This window comes from Pezoporus flaviventris, unplaced genomic scaffold, assembly GCF_033815535.1.
Source record: "Pezoporus flaviventris isolate CSIRO_AGI_PZ_B2104156 unplaced genomic scaffold, CSIRO_AGI_Pfla_v1 ptg000029l, whole genome shotgun sequence".
In the NCBI taxonomy this organism is placed as follows: Eukaryota; Metazoa; Chordata; class Aves; order Psittaciformes; family Psittacidae; genus Pezoporus; species Pezoporus flaviventris.
The window spans coordinates 7439034-7462421 of NW_026892577.1; the positions used below are offsets into that span (position 1 = coordinate 7439034).

At 44.9% G+C, this 23388-nt stretch overlaps 1 protein-coding gene across 2 annotated transcripts in view; it reads right to left on the bottom strand.

Moving 5' to 3' along the window:
* The window catches only part of MXI1 (MAX interactor 1, dimerization protein), a 58067-nt gene that overhangs the window by 15571 nt on the left and 19108 nt on the right, over positions 1-23388 (bottom strand). For both annotated transcript variants that reach the window (XM_061458793.1, XM_061458794.1), the window contains exon 3: positions 15208-15237. In XM_061458793.1, coding sequence (XP_061314777.1) covers positions 15208-15237 — 30 coding nt within the window. The remainder of the gene's footprint in view (positions 1-15207; positions 15238-23388) is intronic.

The following is a 23388-nucleotide window of genomic DNA, read 5'->3' on the forward strand; positions in this document are numbered from 1 at the left end:
TAATACCTCTCTGCATTGTCAGAAATATTTAAGGAGTCATCAAATATCCACTGTACCTTTCAGATACAGAGGGCATGCATCTGGAACAGAGGAAGCAGTGCATGTAATTTCACCTTGTAAAACTGTTTTAAATTTAACCTCAGACTTTCCAGAAAAAAGGAAGTGCCAGCCAGGGTCACTATAGGATGTATGTTTGGGAAAAAGCCCTAGGAAGGAGAATTTAAAGGCTCTATGAATTTTATTTTTCTAGAGCATTATTTTACATTATATTTTTCGGAAGCACTATTTTTCCTATTGGATATGGATTTTTACACACAAAGAACAGCAATACTGTATTTCAAAAGTCTAAGAGACAGCTAATGTTAAGTGACCAACAGTTTTAACTCAAGGTAACTATGTATGTTACTCAGCAGAAGAACCTGAGCAGGTCCCAGCACTTTGTCAGCAGATGAGTCGTGTTCTGATCTCATACATACAGATGTACCAGGAAACAAAAAAGTGTTTGAAACAGGTAGGAGGAAAGACAGTTTTTTGAAAGGAGGTACCAGAGAGTGTGAAAACACACCTTGCTTCTGCTTAGCTGGTTTGATGTGCTAATACAAGCTCATTGCCAATACAGTTCTTCCAAGGAGAAGGAAGGTTTATCACCTAGAAAATTAAACCAACAACAACAAACCAAGCCTCTTGTCTTGCCCTTTTCCTTTAACTGCCCTTGATGCCTTTCTTGCACTTTCTTCTCTCCTTCAGGTATATGAAGGCCAAGAGATGCAAGACTGCTCAAACCTCAAACAAGCTAAAAAAGCATGAAACTGGCCGCTTGGAAACCATTTCCTTAGGCAGGAAGCAAAGACAAAATATATCCATAAGACATGAAAATTACTCAGCTTTCTTTCAGGTCAGCTACAAAACTCCAAGTGCTTCCAACAGCGCTCAAGAAGTCATCATACTGAGCACAGGACATTCTACCTAGTGAATTCTTGATCTTTGCAACCCCTGCCTGGGTCAGCAATGCCACAAAGTAATACAGTTTTAATTCCCCCAAACCAAGAACAGCTGTAGTTGAGTAAACTAACATTTGTGGGAGGATTAGCTGCCTTACGCTCGCTCGTTCTGTATTCTCGCAGCGGGAACAGGGTAAGGATCCCACTTGGGAACAAACCAGACACTGAAAGGTTCACAGTTTGCTTTGGAAAGAAAAATAATTAGAAGAGAGGAGCTGGAACACCAGGCCCTCTGCTATGGTGCAAAGCGGTTTCCATTTGCTCATCTATTAGGATAATATTAAGAAAATAAGCACATGAGCTTGCAGAAATACCTGCAGTTGCACTGCATTATAATCACAATCACAACCCCTTCTTCCCTGTTATTTTGGCATGTTTATCTCACCCACAGGGCTTTGTGCATTTAGGCAAGATAAATTACTGCTTCATCATCAGATATTTTCTATAGAGTGTCCCATCCTTACTGGTTTCAAAAATCATCAGTGTTAAGAAATAATGATAATTTAAAAAAAAAAACAACCACCAAAACCACCAACAACCAAATCCCAAACAAGGAAAACAGAATATATACATATATATATATATATATATTTCACCATAAACCATTCACCTTGGGGAGGCTGAATTGAGTTTCCTCATCATGAGAGCCAAATGGCAAGCCAGAAAGAAGCTTGCAGAGTTTGTATGTATGTTCAGGAAGGGTGAAGCAGCAACCAGACGGAGCTGACATTTCAACTCCCTCCACAAGCAGGAAAGGGTTATGCAGCAGGCAAGACCTTTCAGTGAGAGTCAGCAGACCTGTCTGCAGGCAGCTTGTGTGACCTCAGGTAGATCCCTTGAGGAACTGAAGCACTGCTCAGCCACAAAATGGAGCCAATATTCATTCCTTCAGAGTACCACACAACTAAATCCACTCTTGGCTTTCAGGTGCTCCTGTAGGTCAGCAGTGACACTGGTATCTGAAGTGCCTAGGGAGCAGGTCACTTTGGGAAGCTACTTCATTCAGCTTTCTCTGCTAGTTAATAACACCCAAAGTACAAGATCATAGAATCACAGAATGGTTTGGGTTGGAAAGGACCTTGAGATCATCCAGTTGCAACCCCCTGCCATGGGCACCACTTCTTTGGGCAACCTGTGCCAGTGCCTCACCACACTCACAGTAAAGAACTTCTTCTTTGGATCTAACCTGAACTTCCCCTGTTTAAGTTAAACCCATTACTCTTTGTCCTGTCACTACAGTCCCTGATGAAGGGTCCCTCTCCGGTATCCTTGCAGGCCCCCTTCAGATACTGGAAGCTTCTCTTCTCCAGGCTGAACAGCCCCAACTTTCTTAGTCTGTCTTCATACAGGTGGTGCTCCAGCCCCTTTACCATGGCCACATTTCTCAACATGGTTCAATAACCCCTCACTGCTCTCTCCACATAGGCAGCAAAAACCATCTGAGGTCTGCTTTTACCGCTGTCCCAAGAAATTCCCAAGATGGAACTTCAGTGAAATTCAAAGGAGTTTAGTCAGAATCACGATGACAAGATGAAGGTTATATTGTTGACTTTGCAATCAAGCAGTCATAAAACTTATTTCTTTAAGGCCTTTAGTTTTTGATGTGCCACTGTTAATCCCATATGTCTTTAAGAATATAATTTAGGCTCCATAAAAAAAACAAGCATCAGAGTAACTCCGATATCACATGATTTAAAAAAGCAAACATAAACATCTACATAGGATGCTTCTTCTTCTTCTGTGTTTTAAATGCATAGGTTACCCTGGCTCATACACTGGTTTGGGGGGGGTGGGGGGGTGGGGTGTAGAAAACACTTAACTCCAGGTGCTGGATTTCACAATCACAGAACACCAGGAACTCAGTGGAGATTACAAGAGCTGGCAAGATTAATCATATTTTGTACTTTAAGTAACAGAATGGTTTTAACAAATGCTCCTTACAGAAAAAAAGCCTTTAAGAAACTCATGCAATTTGCTTTCCCTGAGTGACTGAGGGCAAGTGCAAGGCAGCACTGTCTGCACAGACCTGAGAAACAGCTTGGAGGGCGTATGCAAGTTCCCTACTTCTATACAACAGCTTTCCACTCTGACTATTGCTAACCATTTACAACATGCCCAATGCACAGTACAACCCCCTTCCCACTCTGCTAGCTCCCCACCACATGTATTTTTCTCAGAAATCATCAAGTAAAAAAAAACCACAACTCAAAATGCAAGAAACACTCATGACTCCAGAGGCCTTGTTTTCTTCAAGTATATGACACCAGAAGAAGATTTCTCTTCTTCTCCCCCTTTGCAATCCCTTCACTGAAATGCATCCCCATACGTGCTTTTCCCAGTGAACACCAAGTCTCCAATCTGCTTTGCCAAGCCAAAAAAAGTTTAAGAGAGGTCACAGAATCATAGAATAGTTGGGGTTGGAAAGGACCTTAAGATCATCAAGTCCCAACCCCCCTGCCATGGGCAGGGACACCTCACACTAAACCATATCACCCAAGGCCTTGTCCAACCTGGCCTTGAACACTGGCAGGGATGGAGCATTCACAACCTCCCTGGGCAACCCATTCCAGTGCCTCACCAACCTAACACGAAAGAATTTCTTCCTTATATCCAATCTAAACTTCCCCTGTTTAAGTTTGAACCCGTTACCCCTTGTCCTATCACTACAGTCTCTAATGAAGAGTCCCTCCCCAGCATCCCTATAGGCCCCCCTCAGGTACTAGAAGGCTGCTATGAGGTCTCCACGCAGCCTTCTCTTCTCCAGGCTGAACAGCACCAACTTTCTCAGCCTATCTTCATACGGGAGGTGCTCCAGTCCCCTGATCATCCTCGTGGCCCTTCTCTGGACTCGTTCCAACAGTTCCATGTCCTTTTTATGTTGAGGACACCAGAACTGCACACAATACTCCAGGTGAGGTCTCACAAGAGGAGAGTAGAGGGGCAGGATCACCTCCTTCGACCTGCTGGTCACGCTCCTTTTGATGCAGCCCAGGATACACTTGGCTTTCTGGGTTGCAAGCGCACACTGAAGCCGGCTCATGTTCAGCTTCTCATTGACCAACACCCCCAAGTCCTTCTCCACAGGGCTGCTTTGAATCTCTTCTCTGCCCAACCTGTAGCTGTGCCTGGGATTGCTCCAAGCCAGGTGTAGGACCTTGCACTTGGCCTGGTTAAACTTCATGAGGTTGGCATCAGCCCACCTCACAAGCGTGTCAAGGTCCCTCTGGATGGCATTCCTTCCCTCCAGGGTATCAACCGAACCACACAGCTTGGTGTCATCGGCAAACTTGCTGAGGGCGCACTCAATCCCACTGTCCATGTCAGCGACAAAGATGTCAAACAAGACTGGTCCCAACACCGATCCCTGAGGGACACCACTCGTTACTGGTCTCCAGCTGGACATTGAGCCATTGACCACAACTCTTTGCGTGCTGCCATCCAGCCAGTTCTTTATCCACCGAGTGGTCCATCCATCAAATTGATTTCTCTCCAATTTAGAGACAAGGATGTCGTGTGGGACAGTGTCGAACGCTTTACACAAGTCCAGGTAGATGGCATCAACTGCTCTACCCCCGTCCATCAGTTCTGTAGCCTCATCATAGAAGGCCACCAAGGTCACGCCACAGAGAACAGGCTCTGCGCATTTCCTAAGAGGCTCATACTACATAGTATATCCAGTGGAGAAAAAGTGTTCCTGCCTGGTTTCCCACTTCTTTTGGCATCAGCACTGCTTTTCTGGGTAGGTGAAGCAGCAAACACATGTATGAAGAAAAGGAAAACTAATTATGTTTTCCCCTATTTGTTTATCCCAGCCAGAATTCCTCAACATACTTCTAGGGTCTAACAGTGATTCTCGCTATGAAAGCCAATTACTATGTCAAGCATCTGGAACTCTCCCCTTCACTCACAAGTTTGCATGGCTTTTTTTCTCTCTTAGAACAACACTGAAATAATTTTCCTAATAGTTTAACATTAGAACGAACTTTCTAATGGTACCAACAGTTAATCAGGGCAATAGGTTGCACTGCCTCCCTAGGCAATCCTGCTGCCAAAGGTTTTTAAGGCCATGCTAGATTGGCATCAGGTCAGGAAAGGTTTAGACAGAGATTATCCTCCCTTGGGGCAAAGGGAAAGACCCAAAGGACTGAGAGGGGCCTGCAGCACTCTGACAGCTTCACAAAACACATCCTAAGTATGCAGAGTACAGTTTCTTGCCCTCCCTTGGGCACAGGGCCCAAGCCAGCTGCAGGGGCAGCATGCCCAGTCTCTGGAAAGCGAAGGGGAATTTTGCCTCTCTGAGCTCTGACCCTGGTGACAGAGCAAAAGATCTGCTCCAGAGTGGCAGCTGTAGCTAATGCATGGAACTGTAAAAGGGCAGCAATGCCACTTGTGTGGGAGCCGGGAGGCAAAGTGAAAGGGAGGATTCTGAGGCATCTGCAAGGCAGAGTTTCCACTAGCAGAATGAAACAGTCCCATGTGGTGTGGGCTGGGGAGGAAAGGACAGGAGAAAGTAAACAACAAGATGGGTTGCAGGGAAGATAAACCCTCACCCGAAGCTGCTGAAACCAGTTACACCCCAGTCACCCCAGCAGGCTTCTCTGGATGCAGTTATGCAGCTGCAAACATGGAAGAGAGGAGGCAGCTCTGAGGAGTGCCAGGATCCAGTCTATGAGGAACACTGGAAACAAACACAGATCAAAGGGAAACACAAAGCTGTATACACAGCTGGGGCTGTCTTCCTCTGTTAAAAGAGACGGGCATGTAGGTTTTAACTGCAAGCTCTTTGTGTGCACTTGCACGTAACTGTGTGCATCTGTGCAAATGTGAGTGCTCACCCCACGTTCAGCCTCTTGACATTACCAAAGTGTGGCTAATGAGTGGTATTTTCTGAGCTGTGTGGAAGATTCCCATGCAGCTGGGCAAAGTCTGACTGGGCAACTCAGCTCACCCAAAGGAACAAGGCCAAATAAGTGGGAATGAAAGACATGGGAGATATAAAGCAACCTCTTTTTAGCCTCTGATTTCTACAACAAACCTGCTACCCTGCTCCCCCTTTCAGAATAACTCATCTGAAGAATTTCACTGAGTTTCCAGAAGGAGCTGGGCACTTTCCATCTATGTTCTAGGTTTTAGACACGTGGAATTACAGGGAATTGCCCCCAGTTCAACAGGTTGTGTCTTTCACTACGTTTGGAAAGTCCCTCCTGGTGAAGAAAATGTGGAGAACTTCCTGGGATAGTCAGAGGTATCCCTCCTTCACAATCCAGACCCGAGTGGGAAGAGCAGAGGCACACACTGTGGTAGCAGATGGAAATGCTGGCAACTGCCTGAGGTCCTAAGACAGTCTTGGCTGACCCAGCTCTTCTTCAAGGCTAGGGACAGCCACAGTGAGCTCCTCAGGGCTGATCTCACCTCCAAACCATCCTGTTCTGTTCCTTTTCTTTCCTGGGCTGTTCACAGGGAGATCTACCCATATACACATAAGCAGCAGAATTGAGTCCAGCATCAACTTCCTTTTCCTTTCCACATATTCCCTCTGAAGGGTGTGTGGCTATGCCAACCTTCACCTTGTCCATGCCCTTCCTCTACAAATACACTCACTTATTCACATGAAGAACAGTGGCTACTGAATGTCCTCCCTTTGTTGTTGCATTATTCACTATCCTGGACAGCAAGGTTTAGTACAGGGACCCTTGGCACTACTCTCCACATGACATAACTACAGCACTGTAGAGACAACCAGGGAGAAGCAACAACTGGCCAACTGAAGGAGCAAGTATCCATCTGAGAATCATTAAGAGCTGCGGTTCTAAATGATTCAGATGCTTTCAGATATTCCACCCTAGCTCAGGAACCAGCCAACCAGGAGACAGCAGCCTGCATTTGACTTTATAAGCATGACTAAGTTCTGTGCAGCTGTTTACTACCTACCCTGATAAAAACCGCACCCATATCAGACAAACTGTTATCATCCTGGACCATGCATGAACCCGCCGATACCATTTGCAGACTCCGTTGCCATGAAAGGAATGCTGCACTTCAAGCTCATGTCCTGTTTCCACTCGAGGTTTCAGTGCCTAAGCCTTTCTGTATTGGTTTCTGTTATGCCTCCTTTCCCTCAGCCTTTCCTGGGCAGAAATCCTTGTACAAGATGTAACACTGTAACTGCTACATCTCCTTTCGTGCCTCACCTTCTGTGAGCTGAACATTATTTGTGAAATATCCCATTCATGGCAATCCCTTCGAGTCTGCAGGTACTCAAACTCCTGGGCAAAAAAAACAGGAGCAAAAAGCAGCCTTCCTTTGCAAAAGCTTTTCATTTTTCCTAAGTCATGTTGCTTTATGAATGCACCCTCAAAGGTAAGTAATTAACAGGCACAGGGACAGAAAATCTCATTACACAGATAATGGAAGTGATGCTCTGGCAGCAATGTACACATAAAGGATACCTTCAAAAGACAGTCCTTTTTTTTTTTTCATGGAACATCAGGCAGAAGAGCTGACTCACCCACTGCTCTGGAATCCAGGGAGTCCTCTGGGCCAAACCCAAAACCTTTATATGAGATTCAGCCTGCATCTGACAGACTCAAGTGTCACCTCTGAAAAGGGGATACTCCAGTTTTCAAAGGCACTGGAAGGATCTACCAAAGAGCAAACACAAACAGCACCAGGCAGAGGTGATCTGCACCTCTACACACATTCAAACTCCCAATGAGAGGCAAGTAAATGACACCATCAACTGCTATATTCTGCCATGGCTCTAACTTAACTCTGTCTACGTTACACAGTGGTTTCATGGGAGAAGAATTCCTGACCCTTGGTTGCACATTGCCCATTTAATTGTTTTATGGTTGTCACATGCACTTTTGGGAGGAAACCTGCCTGGTCTCTTTGCCCACAGCTATGCAAACTGCTTGGGGTGACGTGCACCATTTGCAGCCAGGCAACAGCTACAGCAACTGCGAAATGAAATCCAGACAAGGCTATGGACATCTGGTACACAACTGTGCTACCCACAACAGCACCCTAAACAACAGGCTAGACCATACTGCACCAAGCCCCCAGCCACCCACAACAGCAAAGGTACATTCACTTTGCGCCCTCCTCTCTTTTCAGATGGGAGAAGGTGTGAGGGCAGCAAGACAGAATTATGCAGCACCTCCCAGCCCTGGGCAACACTGACAAGGAGGACACTGAGGGGGATGCAAAGAGTGAGCATGAAGATTTAAAGGAAGCAACGGTGGGATACAGGAGACACTTGTGTGAAGGAGAGAGAAAGCAAGCAACCGGCTGGAGATACGGATCAATGAAGCAAAGGAGTAGGTCGATGAAAGCTTGCTCCCACATGCCTATTACTCCAGGCACCAGATCCATGTGTTTCTGCCCATCACCTGTTAAATGGAGGTGTCTTACTGCCCTCATCTCTGCTTGGCATACCATAAGGTTATAGGTTCTTGGAGCCATGATACTTTGGTGAAAAAGGGCTACATACAGAAAGAACAAGAAAGTTTTTTGCCTACAATTCCTATCCCACAGTGAGTTTCCTTTGGTTATCACAAGCCTGCATGGGCTATGTTGCTATAGTACCCTCAACATGTGTACCAGATAGAGATCCAGATCAGCACACACAACTCCAACTTCTGCCCCAAGAGTACAAAGTCCTGAAACTTGTAGTTAACAGGTAATCTGTCTCAAAAATTATATTCCTATTACCTCAGCTTCTCTAAGGCAGAAACTCCCCAAGTGGCTTTTAGCTAGCAACACTTTCAGGCCCATGAGCAATGTTAGACACTTGAACAAGAAAGTTGTTGCATCAGAATTTCAGGCTCTCAGCACTTCAAACAGCACCCCAGCAAAAGACAAAGAACAAAAAGCCTGCAGAGTCTCCAGAGATGCATTTGGGAAGGATACAGAGCCCTGACGTGAGTGAAAACTGAGCTAGGAAAGCAAAATGCTCGACTTCCTACCTGGGGCCAGATTCTTCCCCAGTCCAATCTCAGTGACTGAAGAGGGGAGTTGCCCAGTCTTTATTGTTTTTATTAGGACAGCCATAAACATACAGAGGGTTCTGCCTGAAAGAAAACTGCACCAACACACCCAAATAGAAATTTAAGGATGCAAGTTTGGGAAGAGATTCAAGACCCAAAGCTGGCAATGCCGCACTCCAAATCGGATACCACCGAAGTATATAGGACTGCTTTCATTCCCCATCCACAGCAGCTACCAGACCCCCTCCTGGCTCCCTGAAAGCAGTAAATAACCAATAATGCACCATTTGATACCTCTTCTATTCACCACTCTGAAAATGCTAAGCACAGGATACTGAATGCAAGAACTCAGCCAGTAAGTGGGGAAACCCGACTGCAGAGCATGCTTCTTTCCAAGATGCAGGTTTCCTCTGAAGTCTCCCTTCTGGAAGGCCAGATGACAAAAGGATTCTCAGCATCAGACTGTTATGGCAAGGCCAAGCAGATTGCACTGACAGTTCTTTCTACACTATAGAAAGAAAATGCATCAGAAAGTGTCTCTAAAACACATCTTAGTTGAGAAGGGCTTGGTGATAACTATCTGTTTCTGAAAACTGGCTTATAACAGTGATATTATTGTGCAAGTTCAATTCAACACTGTTGAAATAAAAATCCTGCTTTGTGACAGTATATCCAAAATAGTAGAATTGTTCTTTTTCCTCTTCTTTCTTCAACTGCTATTGGATTCATAAGGGAGGTGCAGAGGAGGTCTGGAAGCAGAAAGACAGGCAGGCATGCATCCATTCTTCACTGCACCACTTTGAATTAAAAAAAGATAATCATATTGAAACTAGACATTGCAGTATGAGCAGTACTAAAGGGCTTCAACAAAATGAGGATCATTTTGTTTCCTTCAAAATTTGGCATGGAGGCTAAATGTCCCTTTGCAGCAGCTTTACTTAGAGTTCAAAGTCTTCGGCTGCCCAGCCACTGTGAAACAAAGCCTCTGCAGACTTTCCATTTTAAGTGAATCAAAATGCTGCTTCTGCACAAGGAGGTATGTCAGCCAGGGATCCTGATCCCAGTTTTACAGCATCCAACTGGTGAGTTGTCAGAGCAATGCAAAGAAATAATCACAATATATCAAAAGGCAGGCAGATACTCAACAGTGAAGACTGGGCCTGAATGTATCCAGAAAGATCTCTCTGACAGCCTACACACTTCTCTCCAGGTTAAGCAAAACCAGGCACAGCAGTGGAATAAGTTATCCACATCTCCTGAAGTAGAACATGCTTCAGCTCTGCTGAAAACTATTAGTCCCAGCTGAAAATGGAGGTATCTGTCATGCGAGCAACAGAGCTACCTCCAGCTCCTCGTCCACACTGGCCATGAAGACAGAAGGATTTAGCTAGAGATCCCACAAGGATCAGTTGGATCAGTGCATGTTCTGACCTTTGGATGAGTCAAAGACGCATGCTCAGCTGTCTTGGACATGGTTTGACTGCTGCAGGGAACATCCCAGGTTCCAAGTTTTATTAATGAGGAAAACAATATGTACTGTCAATGTTTGCTACATGAAGCTAACATGAAAACAAAGCCCACTCCAGAGAACAAATGAAATTTACTGGATTAGTTCCTTGTTTCAGCTCTCCTGATAAATAGCACTGAACTCAACACCACATTGATTAGTTGGTTCAAGACAAACACTGATCAGACTGCCTTGGCAAGTATATACAGCACTACAAAAGCACAATTATCCCTGTCTATTCAGAGTAGCAAGGATTCACTATACTTTCATTTCCCTTCCCTCTATCTTTCCCAGCCTGGACAGCATGTCTGCATTATTTAAGTGTTCAATGTTAAATGCTTTCCCCTCCTTCTCCTCTTGCACTTTGTTAACAGACACACTCAAGTCCCTATTCTACAAAAACAGAACCAAACTGTGCTGCAGAACCTCAGAAGGCCCCACGTTTCAGTGCAAGCTGACCCAGGTCATGGTTTTCTCCTAAACGTAGGGTTTCAGTAGGGTTTTTCCTTTATCTCATCTGCTACTTAAAATATGCTACCTCAGAGAGAAACAGTGCAGTAAACAGCCTCGCACGTTAAAGAGAGAATGGGTGGGAGATCACAAAAGATAGACAGGGGATCCTGGTAAGAGTCAGAAAGGCTGAAAAACACAGTACTATGATGAGTTTTGCCTTCACTTTGTTTTTGATCACCTCAAAAGACAACAGAGAGGAAGGATCTTGCACCACTTCACTCTGCTTTTACATTAAACACAACTCTTTAGCAACTTGCTCTAGAAGTTTTGTCTCATTTGGACTTTGTCCTTTGTCATTTTAAATGAGGTGGTTTTGCAGAGATGCAAGTTCTGTGGTATCTTCAGAAACTTCTAATTCCAGTGATTCTCCCAAGGTCTCTTTCCCTCCTCAGATCCCTCAATTGTTTGAATTAAATTATTGTTACCATAAGTAAACACTGTTCTAATAACTCATTCTTTACCCAATTACTCAGCTTTGTTTTCCTCCCTTTTGCTGTATTACAATGCAATCATCACCAAAACCAAATAGATAAATTGAGGATATACAGAAAAACATTCACTTCACTATTTCTTTTTAATCTGATCAATAGCTTTCTAAACATCCTTCTTGTTCTATCAGGAGATGTAATTTCTCTGACAGATAACACCACTACATTGGTCTACCAGAACTGTCACTTCACAGAGCAGCAGGGAAGTCATCGCAGTGCCATGCACCAGCTTTTAACACCACACTGACCACATCCTTCCAGAACTGGTGTGTGCCAGAAATGTTCACAGACAACAGTTCGTTCTGCTATCTGTGTAACGCACAGCATTTAACTTAAGCCTGAATTTTATTCCTTTTTAAAGAATATATGACACTAGCAAAGTTCATCTTTCAGTCACTTGCTTTATCATGTTTTCTTTTATAAAATGATGGGGTATTGCTTACAAAGCATTTTTTGTTGGGCCTGTTAAAGGACTCCAAAGTATAGTTTTAGTTATGGCCTTGCAGCAGATGAGAAGCAAAATGCTGTTTTCTTGTTTAAATACATGCTCTGACTCATCCTGGGTAGAGATAAAACGAAACACATATCCATTAAATAAAAAACGCAAACAATTTTCCTGTATGAGGATTAATGACAGATAATAACTATAAATTAACTTTAATCTTTTATAAATCAAACAAAGCCCCTTATATAAATGTCACTGCAATCTTTTCAGATTAACGAAAAAAAAAAAACGACAAATCAAAGCAGAAAGTGAAGTCACTTAAATATTAGAGCTAATATTTGGTACCAAATGAAACAGCTCCTTAGCAGAACCACTGGAGTGTTCATGAAATGTTTCAAGACCAAGAAAAGGAGTGGAGCTTAAAACATGGCTTTAGGTTTTTTAATACATTTTTAGTTACTTATCAACATCAAAGGGGCACAAGATTCTTAATCATGCTACATTGAAATGTCAACAGCTCTGCAATATTGAGGCCGAGTTAAATAACATATTCAGGAAGGAGGAGGGGAGCTATTGGTTTTCTGCTATTCTCTTGCTAGTGCTTGAAAGAAACTCTGCGTAACTGTTGAATGGGTTAAAACCAAATTGAACTGAACATAAGCAGGCTGCTGTTCACAGACAAGAAGGGAAAAACCAGAGTCAGAGACCTAATAGTGGACAATTTTGAAAATTACAGTGTGTGTCAATAATGGAGATAACAGTGAGATTCAAAAGGAATAATCTCAAATAATAGGGGAAATGAGCACCTGCCAGCCACAAAGCCATTACTATCAAGGCTTTTATCTTTGCAACAGTTAAGTCTGGAGACATTGACAAACTTAACGATACAGCAAATAAAACATGGTGAAAATCTAACGGGGAAGCAATCCCCTCAGTTCAGAAACACTGCTTGGAGTTTGACAATAAATGCTTCCAATATGAAGCTCCTTGTCCAAATGGTTGGTAATAACCACTGCAACCACAGCACAGCCACTGCAGGGCCTAGCTGGCTTTGCAGAGGTGTGTAGCTGATCAGGCCACAGCACCTGCATTAAGAGACAGATAATCCTAAACCAGAAGCAATGTGCTCCTAAACAAAGATCCCAGATACAGCAGTTTGGCTGGACAGACCACCCAACGTGATCACGTGTGTGCCCTTCCCAGAAGGATGAAAACCAGGGGCTTGTAAAACCATGTCTGACACACAGACCTGGAATACAGTGCCTCGGAATGGGAAGCCCTGGAGAAAAGATCTTGCTGAGGAGGCTGATGGTTAGGAGACTTCAACCTGGAGCAAGTGGGGACTAGGGAGCATAACTGAGATGGAAGGAGAGGAAGAGGTATTATACAAACTGCAATACAAAGACTAATTCGTAGCAAGCAAAGAGCTTGTCAACGTTCAGAAAACAGTGGCAGAAGGAGAAGCATAGGTAGTAATACCCCTCTCACTAGTAACATATATAACAAAGTGCTGGACAGTAGTCATCCTAATGATATCCCCACCCCAGGTAGTACTACTGCCCTCAGTTAAAGACACAGAATCAAGGCAGCCCAGCTCACACAGCCAGCTGCTATCAGACACATCCTAAACCCATCAATACCTGCCAGTCCCTAGATGGACAATACATATGTAACTCAAGCTGCCAACATCTCGCCCACACAGTTTGAAGCTTCACTGCCTGTGCCACAAGCCTCAGGGCAGAAAAGAAATGGTCACATCCCCAAGCAAACCTAGGCAGTGTGAGAGGACCAGGTTGGTACAGGGAAAGATAGATACAGCTCTGCTCTAAAGCTGCACTGAGGGCAAGCAGCATTTGCAGTAACAATTAGACATGCAAATAACCACATTGAGAATTAGTGACGGCTTACTGTTGTCATGGAGAAAAAAGCACCCTCCGTGCTGGGTCAGCCCCAAGCACTGCATTTTCTTTCCCTCATTGGTAAATAAAACTGTAAAGAGCACTGGAAAACCCAGGAGCCAACACTTCTCAACACTGCTCAACTTAGGACTTGAGACTTGGGGAGCAACATAACCTAAACAAAAAAAAAACCCTGGAAAGGCAGGTCCATGACAACTCTGTAGACCCCCAAAGCTACCAGGAAGTAGAAACACAACGAGGAAGAAACAATCCACACCATGCAAAGGCTGAGCTGCTTCCCAGAACTGCTGCTGCCTGGGAGGAGGCACATGTGCGAAACTGAGGGCAACATGATGCATGAAGCACTCAGCTCTGACTCCCTGAAAGATAAATGCAAAGATCTTGTCTGAATGGAGATACCCACATGGCTTGAAGCCTTTGTGTATCTTTGGCCATCCCTTGTTGGGGACAGTCCTCACATCCCTTGTTAAATGATGGCTGCTAAGAGGGAAAAGGAGGTAATCAACCTATTTAGACTCAGCTTTCCCACCCTGGGGGCTTCTTCATAGCAGCAGCTGGCCAGAGAACTGCCTTTGTTCCAGCAGGCACAAAAAACACAGACACCCCGCTCAGCCCCCCTAAAATCCCACAGAAGAGCCAAGATAAGTTTATAATGGAAACCCTGCCACAACCTTAACTATAGCATCCTGAATAGAAGGCAATAATCTGATCTGTGTGTGAACTAGCTCCCCTTGTCTCAATGGTATTTATCTTACTTTAACTCCTGTTACAAAAGGGTTGAGTCATAGAGCAGAGCCAGCCAAGTAACAAAACTGCAAGGCTTGCTAAAACTTCAGATTCAAGGATAAACAGGCACAATCCTAAAACAGGTTGGAAAAGAGAGTCTCCACAGGACCTCCAAGCCTCTGGACAATGGTATTTTCCTTCTGCACACAGTGACTGTCACAGCCAGCAGAGGGGTAGCAGGGAGAGGGTACAGAGCACAGAGCTCTGCCCTTCGGTTCATGGTAACACGTGTTACCCAGGGCCCAAGAAACCTGATTCCGTAGCAACCTCATGCATGGAAAGTGCCCCAATCAGATTTCACTGTATCAGGAGAAGAACAGAGTATTTACTCTGCATACAGATTAGTCACAAAACTGGGTCACTTCTTGCCTTTTCAGAGGGAAATAAAAACAACCAAAACCAAGGCTTCTTTTTCAGATCTTTCTGTGTCTTCCCCCCCCCCCTTTTAGAAGGACACGATGCAGAGTGGTCATTCACAGCTGCCTAAGCTGATCAAGCAGCACCTGCATGTGTAAGGTTAAAGCACATCACACTTGGAATCCAGCTCAGCAGCTACTCACCGGTTCTTTTCTAGTTCATTGTGCGTAGACCTGGAAGACAAACAAAAATTTGGATTAGCCACCTCTGACCTCTCAGCATCAAAGTTCAACTGCTGCAAGCTGTACACATCCCCTGTGGCACATCCAGCCTAAAGCCAAGCAACTACATATGTTCAGATCTACAGCTATAACCTCAGCCTCCCTGCAGACAAGATCCTTCCCCTCCGGTATTCACTTGCTATGTGCAAAGCTGGCTCTTCTACTGGTGCTACAGGAAGTGTTCCCTAGAGACTTAAATGCACCCAAAATCACAAAGAGGCAATGATGAAAACAGGGACCAGAATCAGCCATTTCCAGACTGCTTCTGGCTCTCCCACCAACTCACTACAGGGCTGCAGTTGTATTTCTTTATGCCTTTGTTTCTCCATTCACCCTGTAAAACTCTTGGTATCAGCTGTTAACACAGCTCATGGAGCACATCAAACACATGGGAGCCTTCCTGCGGGATATGCTCTGTGAGGACAATCCCTAGAGCCCTTCAGCAGTCACACACTAGATCTAGCAAACTTAAAAGAACCTGATTGGAGCAATATTTGACCAGGACAGCAACACTGCTGTGTTTGCAAACATCAGTGCTACTGAGTAGCATTTTTCGGATGCCTGGAAACCCCCGAGGGGTTGAAACTGCACTGCCACACCACCAGCTCACAGGAAAGTGAGTGACCCATCAAGTGGTCCTGTGACCACTTGACAAAGGAGAGGGCTTTGTTTTTATACCTGCCTGCCACACCAAGCAAGCTGCCAGCACTCCCTTAGAGCTCACAGCTGGAAAATGAGACCAACTAAAACCAAAGGGAAACTGGCGAGTTCATTCTGCTCATTCATTGCCTCTGTGATGGCAGCATGAGTGGCCAAAAGCTGAAATCCTTTCAGGATTCCTAATCTAAGGATGTTGTTAGTAACCCAGGTAAAGTTGTTGAGGATTATTTAAAAAAAGATAGCCATTTAGCCAACATTTCGTTTTAACAGAAGGTCACCTTAAAATAAAAGGAGCCCAAGAGCTTAATAAAAAGGATCTATTTTCTGTAATTTGGCATCACATTTCTTCCGGAGCTCTGAGAAGATTATCCTCTATCCCCCATCTGGAGAATCCCACAGAGAATTCTACAATTAGGGAACTGAATGGAGGATATGCTCCAAGGGAAACCCTGTCATAATTAAATGCTTCTCCAAAAAAAGGGAGGAGGAGCACTTAACAGGTGTCAGAACGTCATTGAAGACAAGGAATAAGCCAAGGATGTCTGTGAAAAACAAGGCAAATGAGTTTTAGCTGTGGCTGAGAGCTGCAGGTGGACAGAGGTAAAACAAAATGGTGCTGTATGTCTGGGCACAGCATGATATGGGATACTGTAAAGGCAGGGCACATACAGACAAACCCCTAAAGCTGAGGCAACTCATTCCCTCCCAAAAGGAGAGGATGCCTTCCTTAATTCTGCTTCCCAGCAATCAGAAACATGAACATAATATTTAATCCAGAAAGTCTCCCAGATCAAACCCATACCCTCCATGGAGTCTAAACCAGCAAAATCCATTTATCCAGGCAACTTGGACACAAATTAAGCCACCAAGGCTGAGCTGAGGCCTGTTGAAACCACTGCCTGTATGTTCTGTGGAACATGCTCATTGGTTTATTTACTGTATGTTCCTGCAGGAGACTTTGCCCTGTTCTTGCCTATGCCATTAGCTGTTATGAAGCCAGAGCTATGTAATGCCTTGAATTCCTATATTATATCGGGCCAATCATCAAGACCAGCACCGAAAGAACAAAGTTTGGCCCACTGCTGTGAACAAAATTAAACCAGCAGGTTCTCCCTACTCCTCTCACACAGGAGACTCTTTATTACCTATCTGCCTTCTGATGAACAAAACAACTGAGAGGGGTCACAGGCTTTTAACCAAGTCAGGGAATTTATGCTGTGACTTTCAACCATATCTGTGGCAAGGAAAAAAACCAAACCCCAACTTCCCTACCACCACTTTCCCACTGAAGCTGAATGCAAAGGGAAGAATCTCAGCAATGCTGGATGAATCCTACAGGGATGTTACTTCTCTTACCTGCTTATGCTTTGCTTGGTCTTACTGGGGCAATCTGGAAAAGTTTTAATTTTTCCTTTTATCTAAACTTAGGGAAAAAACCCAAACCACTACCACCAATCACTGACTCTTCTGTGCCAGTTTCCCTTTGCTTGGACAACGGATACAGGGGAAAAAAAAACCTCTCTCTTCTGTTCATAATTCATTTCATTTTCTGTAGCTCCTGAACTAGAGATTAATTTTCTCCCCTCGTCTTTGGGCTGTACATGTTACTAAGATTTATTTGAAGTTAAACAAGGACAGTGCTGCCAGTGAAGTGGAAAAAGTACAGGAACCTCTATTGATACTACATTCAGGAAAAAAAGTATCTTTTAAAAACACATGTAACTGGACCTTTTTAACCCAGCTGAGCTTATCATCAGCTGAGAACCGCCGGAGTATCGCCAGACTGAAACCAAAGCTCTACCCTTATTTGCCACAGCCAGCTTTTTGATGGGTACAAGATGAACAGCACAGCTATAAACTGTTGCAGCACTCGGGGAACGTTTCAGGGTTACCTGTAATGCTGCCTGTACAACAGCAAGGAATGGACGCATTCAGTGTGACAGTGCTTTGCTGCTGTGGATAGTCAGCCACAGCCTGTGTCACCCAGTGACATAAGCACACTGCTGTTGAGAATGAACTACAAGCCAGAGGAACTCAGATACCCAGACAGGGCAAGCAGGCCCTTGCCCCCACCTGCAAAGCTGAAGCCACAGCCACGCAGGTATGGACATGTTCAGAGAGGAAAAGAAGCCCCAGCACATGTACCAGTCCTCAGCTGCAATAAAAGGAGCTCAAGCACAAACCGTCTGCAGGGTTCTCATTTAAAAGTCAGGTTTCTACAGCAGGCAGTTCTTTAACAATAAATTTTAAACACCCGAAGTGATTAACTACTGCTAAAAACTGAAAGAATGTTATATGAGAAGAAAGATCCTGCTGAGTGCATTTTGAGAACAGCTTGGGAAAAGATCAAGGAAGAGTTTTAGAAGCTGAATGTAAAGGAGCCAAGCAAACAACAAAACCAAGAGAGCAGGCCTGATTTTAAACAACAAGAACCTGAAAGCAAAGAAACTGAAGTTTATCCCTCTTTATCCCAGATACCTGCAACTGCATATAAAATAGGAACAAACAGGGAAGCACCGTCAGTCACTCTAATTTAAGGTCAGATGCAACAAGCCTTTTGCAGCAGCCGCTGTGATTCTGCCTGCAACCTTGCTATTGAGCACTGTAACAAGGTGCTCCTGAAACATCAAGCTACAATGAATTCCCCAGTGAATCAAACATAGTGATTTGTCCCTTTTCCATAAATAAAATCTCCTACCATAGCTGATCCAGTCAAACTTTCCCAGAGCACAGGTAAGCCAACGAAACAAACTGCAGCAGGGAGGAACAGGAGCACTGAATTCATTTGTCATTGGGTTTTTCACTGTAATTAAAATCACGGAGCTGCCACATGACATTAAACACTGCTGACCTTTCTGGTTTACACATTTAATATTGATAAACAGCCTCACGAATGCATTTGCAGCATATCTGCATTCTGATTTGACTTCTCAGTGAGCTTACTGCTTTCTATTGTGAAAGGACAGCAATCCAGGCTCCTTGTAGTACATGAAACACAGATGGCATCCAGACCTAATGACCAGGTCATCTCCTTGTACCTGGTCACCCTCCTGTCTCTACCTGGCACCAGCTCCCAGCTCCAGAGGAGCCCAGGACTCCAACAGCTCCATCACAACAGAGGTACCAGCAGTTCAGGAGAGGCTGCTGCCCCTAAGTACTGCCCCCAGGTAAAGGGGTCAGTGAGAATAAAAATGACCACTTCCAATTACCTCTTCCAATACATGTCCTCAGTGCCAACACAGAGCCAATGCTTCTCCTCCAAATTCACTCATCCCATTCTGCTTTAACAAGAGATTAATCAGGAAAGAAATATTCCATCAGCATATGCAAACTAAGGCACAGTTACCTGAATCATGTACCTGAAACAGCAAGAACACCCATCCACAGACCAGACCAACTGCTTTCTGTCTTTCTTCACTCAGGTTCAGCCACGTCTGCTGCTTATGCATCGTCACACCACATACAATCTCGGTCTTTTCCTACAGCCCTTTCCCACCCTCTGGCTCTGCTGATACTCATTCACCTGGCTACCAAACTCCCCTGCAGGAAATGCCTTCTTCCACTCCCCAAGCCGAGATCAACCCACCCTTCTGGAACCAGTGAACTACATAACTGCTCTCTCTTTCATGGAACTTCTTCCTCAGAAATGAGTCCTACTGGAAGCAGCTGAGTGGCAAAACACAATAAATGAAAAGGAAGGGTGACCAACAGCTATTTTCAATTTTAAATCCACCTGTGTCCACAAAACAAAACTTACTGGCTGAAGAGCCTCAGTGTCTTGCCAGGGTTCCAAGTAGCAGTAGTTCAACACCATGAGTAGTTACAAAACCAACTGCACAAGCCATAGACTAGGAAGCCTGTGAAGAATCTCCACCAGTAACAGCACAGGAGGCTTTCAGCCCAACGGTAAGACAAACAATAGCTGTGCAAGAGTCAAATCTTCCTCCACAGATGGAGATGCTGAAGGCCTGAGTTTCTAAACCACCTCACCTTTGGCATTACCAGAAGCCTGGCTCTCAGAGGGCTGCACAGGGCCTTGGCTGGGAACACAGCAGCTTATGGTACTTGATCAACACTGCCAAGAGTTCCTACAGTAAGGAATGGGATTCAGCTTAACAGGAGATGGCATAGCTTGAGCAGAAGTCCTGCTGCTGCTGTCCTTATGCCCTTTGCAAGTACTAGCCTCAAGGCTAACAAGTGCTTCACCTCAGCCTTGCATATCAGTAAGTCTAACAGAATGCTTCCTTCCAAGCAATACTAAAGACAAAAGTCTTAGTCATCACCACCCCGTGATGCCCCCACACTGTTTGGTCTCCAGGTCCAGAATGAATGCCTCTCCATAAGGAGCAGAAGTGAGGAGACAGAACAGACTGTTTCACCTTCTCACTGACGTCAATGGCGATGCACCAGATTAACCTGGCCCCAAACTCTGGCTAGTTTTTCTGTCACTCTGAGATGGACATGGTATCAGATTCCTCCCAGGGCTCTGATCAAAGCTGTTTTCCCAGGATCAAGCCAGACCCTTTCCAAAGTTCACATTCTCTGTCTCCAGCAGAGAAGGAGACACAGCATTACTGGCACCTGTTCATGTTTGTTCATCTTTGGAAAAGGAGAAATGGCCCCATGGTCTGTTTTCAGCTCAATGAGGGGGAAAGAGCTCCTTCATGTGGTTCACAAGTGCAGGAAGCCACCTACCCCTGGGTTTGTATAGTGTCCTGAAAGCCTCCTGCAACACTCAGGCAAAATCAACCTCTAAAGCTGCATTGCACACATCCCTTAAAGAAGTAAATGTCTCCAAAGCCACCTACAGTATTTATAAAGCCCCTCTCAGTTTGGTACCTGCTCTTCACAACCATTATTTCTGTTGACAACACTTCAGAAATTAACTCTTCCCTAACTTTTAATGCAGCGAAACAACACTAACACAAATTCCAAGTGATTTTCCCAACATCACAGAAGAACTCTGTAGCAGAGCACAGTACTTATCTTGGGTTCCTTGAACCCCAGGACACAGCTCACATCAGTGGGTTGCTGTTCTCAGGCATCCCAGAGATGTCTAATAAGGACATTTGTGTCATTGTGATGTGTCAACACATCATTATGTGTTGTTGGGTCAAAGATAAACTACATAATTACTGTAAGCTGAAATAGGTAAAAAAAAAAAAAACAATCCTCATGCTTTGCACAGTCTGCCAAGTGATCCAACCCTACTCTCAGGCACCACTGCATGAGGTGCCAGAGAAGAACCTAAACTAGGAGCCAAGAGCAAAGTACTATTAGTTTACTGATAAAACCAATGTGACAGACACATCAGGCATAACCCTCAGGTGGGGAAGGAACTGCAGCTGCAGTCCCAAACAAAGCACACTCCTCTGTTGGTGCATGTTCTGTTTTTTCAGCACAAGGGAGGAAAGCGCAGGAAGACAGCTCCTCCTTGCCGAACACCATGAGTGACTCCCACTTCTAGAGCTGGGCTGCCTCAACAGCCCATTAAGCAGCACAAGGTAGCTCTCTGCAGGGGAAGTGTTTTCCAAGCCAGGCCACACAACAGCAAGAATGCTGTTTTGCATTCACTGCTGCAATCTGGGGCCAGCACAGAGGTTCCCAGCTGGCTCTCCTCCCACTGTACAGGCTGGGAGCAAGCGTGCCTTCTCCTGTCCCACCAGAGACCCCGTGTGCAGAGGCCGTCCCAGCCCCAAGTGCTAAGGGAAAACTGCCCCATGTCATACACTCCCTCACGCAGGGCCCTGCACGGCCAAGAGGAACTGGGTTTGCTGAACAAGCAGCTATTCAATATTTTGTTTTCTCCTCATTGTTCAACGTGTGGCCTCAAGCCAAGCCCTGCTCTGAATACAGAACCGGTGGTTTCCTTCCAGGCTTCTTGAGAGGCTCACCCAGAGCAGCAGCCAGGCAGTTCACAAGCACGTTTGTTGTCAAGCATCCTCGCTTTCCAAATTGGAAGCTAATGAACAGGGAGATCAGAGTTGCAGCTTCTCGTCCCTTTGAGTGCCTCCAGACCCCCAAGGGCCTGGTTTTCTGGGCCACTTTACATGTTCAAAGCACAACTCCCACTGGTGAACCCTTGTGGCTGTGCATCATCAGCACTTCCAAAGCTCAGATCCCAGGCTCATTTCTTGGAGGAAAAAAATCACAATACGAAGAATATACTATTTGTGGGTTTCCTATAACAAGTCAGAGTAAAAGGTACTTGCTGAATGCACACAGGGCTGCTGACAAAGGCCAAGAGTGAGGCAAGCTCTCCAGTGTGCTGCTCCATTCACTGCTCTATTCATTTGCCTTCTAGCTTCTGTTACAAGTGAGCAAAGGCCCTACAGAAACCACCTCCTTCCCTTCCTGCCCACAGTAACCACACCAGAAGGTGTTCATGCACACAGATCAGACACAAAGTCTGATGTATGTTCATTCTGGGAGGTATCTTCGCCATTTCAGCAGAGAAACTCTACCCCACCTCCCCTGGAGGTGCAGCAGCCATCTTCTATAATGACTCAGAACTTGGCCAAATTCAGGTAGATTCTTACAGGTCAGGAAAAGGTATATTCTTTGCCTTCATCAAAGCAAGCTTCCTGTCTATGATCCATGATGTGAGTTGAACTTCTTGTAGACAGATTCCTGAATTTGCTTTTTTTTTTTAATACATTGACAAAACCATGTTTTTCACGACCTGGTGAGGTGGCTTCACCTCCAAGCTCCCCCATGAACAGAGAAGAGCATGGCACAGAATGAGAACAGCAAAATACAGACACTTCCTCACACTAGTGTCAGGTATGCGCTGTTGTTCAGGTCTCTCCCAAGTGCCACCCTACACAAACATCCTTACATGAACATCATAAACAGGTAATTTGAAACAACATGAATGAACTAAATGAGGCACACTCTTCATCTAGCCCCTGCTAGCACCTTAATATCTCTGCTAAGAAAGTTTTCTCTGTTGAATATTTAAGTATATTACAGAGAAGGGTGGGACCTGATGCTGCAGGAAGCTCTATGCAGTCCCTGCCCGCTGACTTCCAGCAGGCTCCACAAGTCTCACTGCATGGTCAGCAACTCAGTCTCTTCCAAGGCCACACCAAAACCACTATCACAGCTGCTGGTGCCTGCATGGCAGAGAGATCACAGTAACTCACAGGAGAGAATAAAGACACAGAAGTCAATTTTCAAATCTACCTAGAAAACATAGGATCCTAAGTCTCATCTTCTTTCAAACAGCCACAAGCTCCAAACCACTGATTCTGCTTCCTGAAAACAGGATTAGAAAATTGTGTGCATTACCCCAATGTACAGATGGTGGAAGCCATGTAATGTACAGATGGTAGGACCCATGTAGGTCATCTGACGTGCCCAGATCTTGCAGCCTTTCGGCAGCAGACTTGGGAAACGATCCAAGGGCCCAGCATGCCAGCCCTCTGCCCTATACCATGCTTC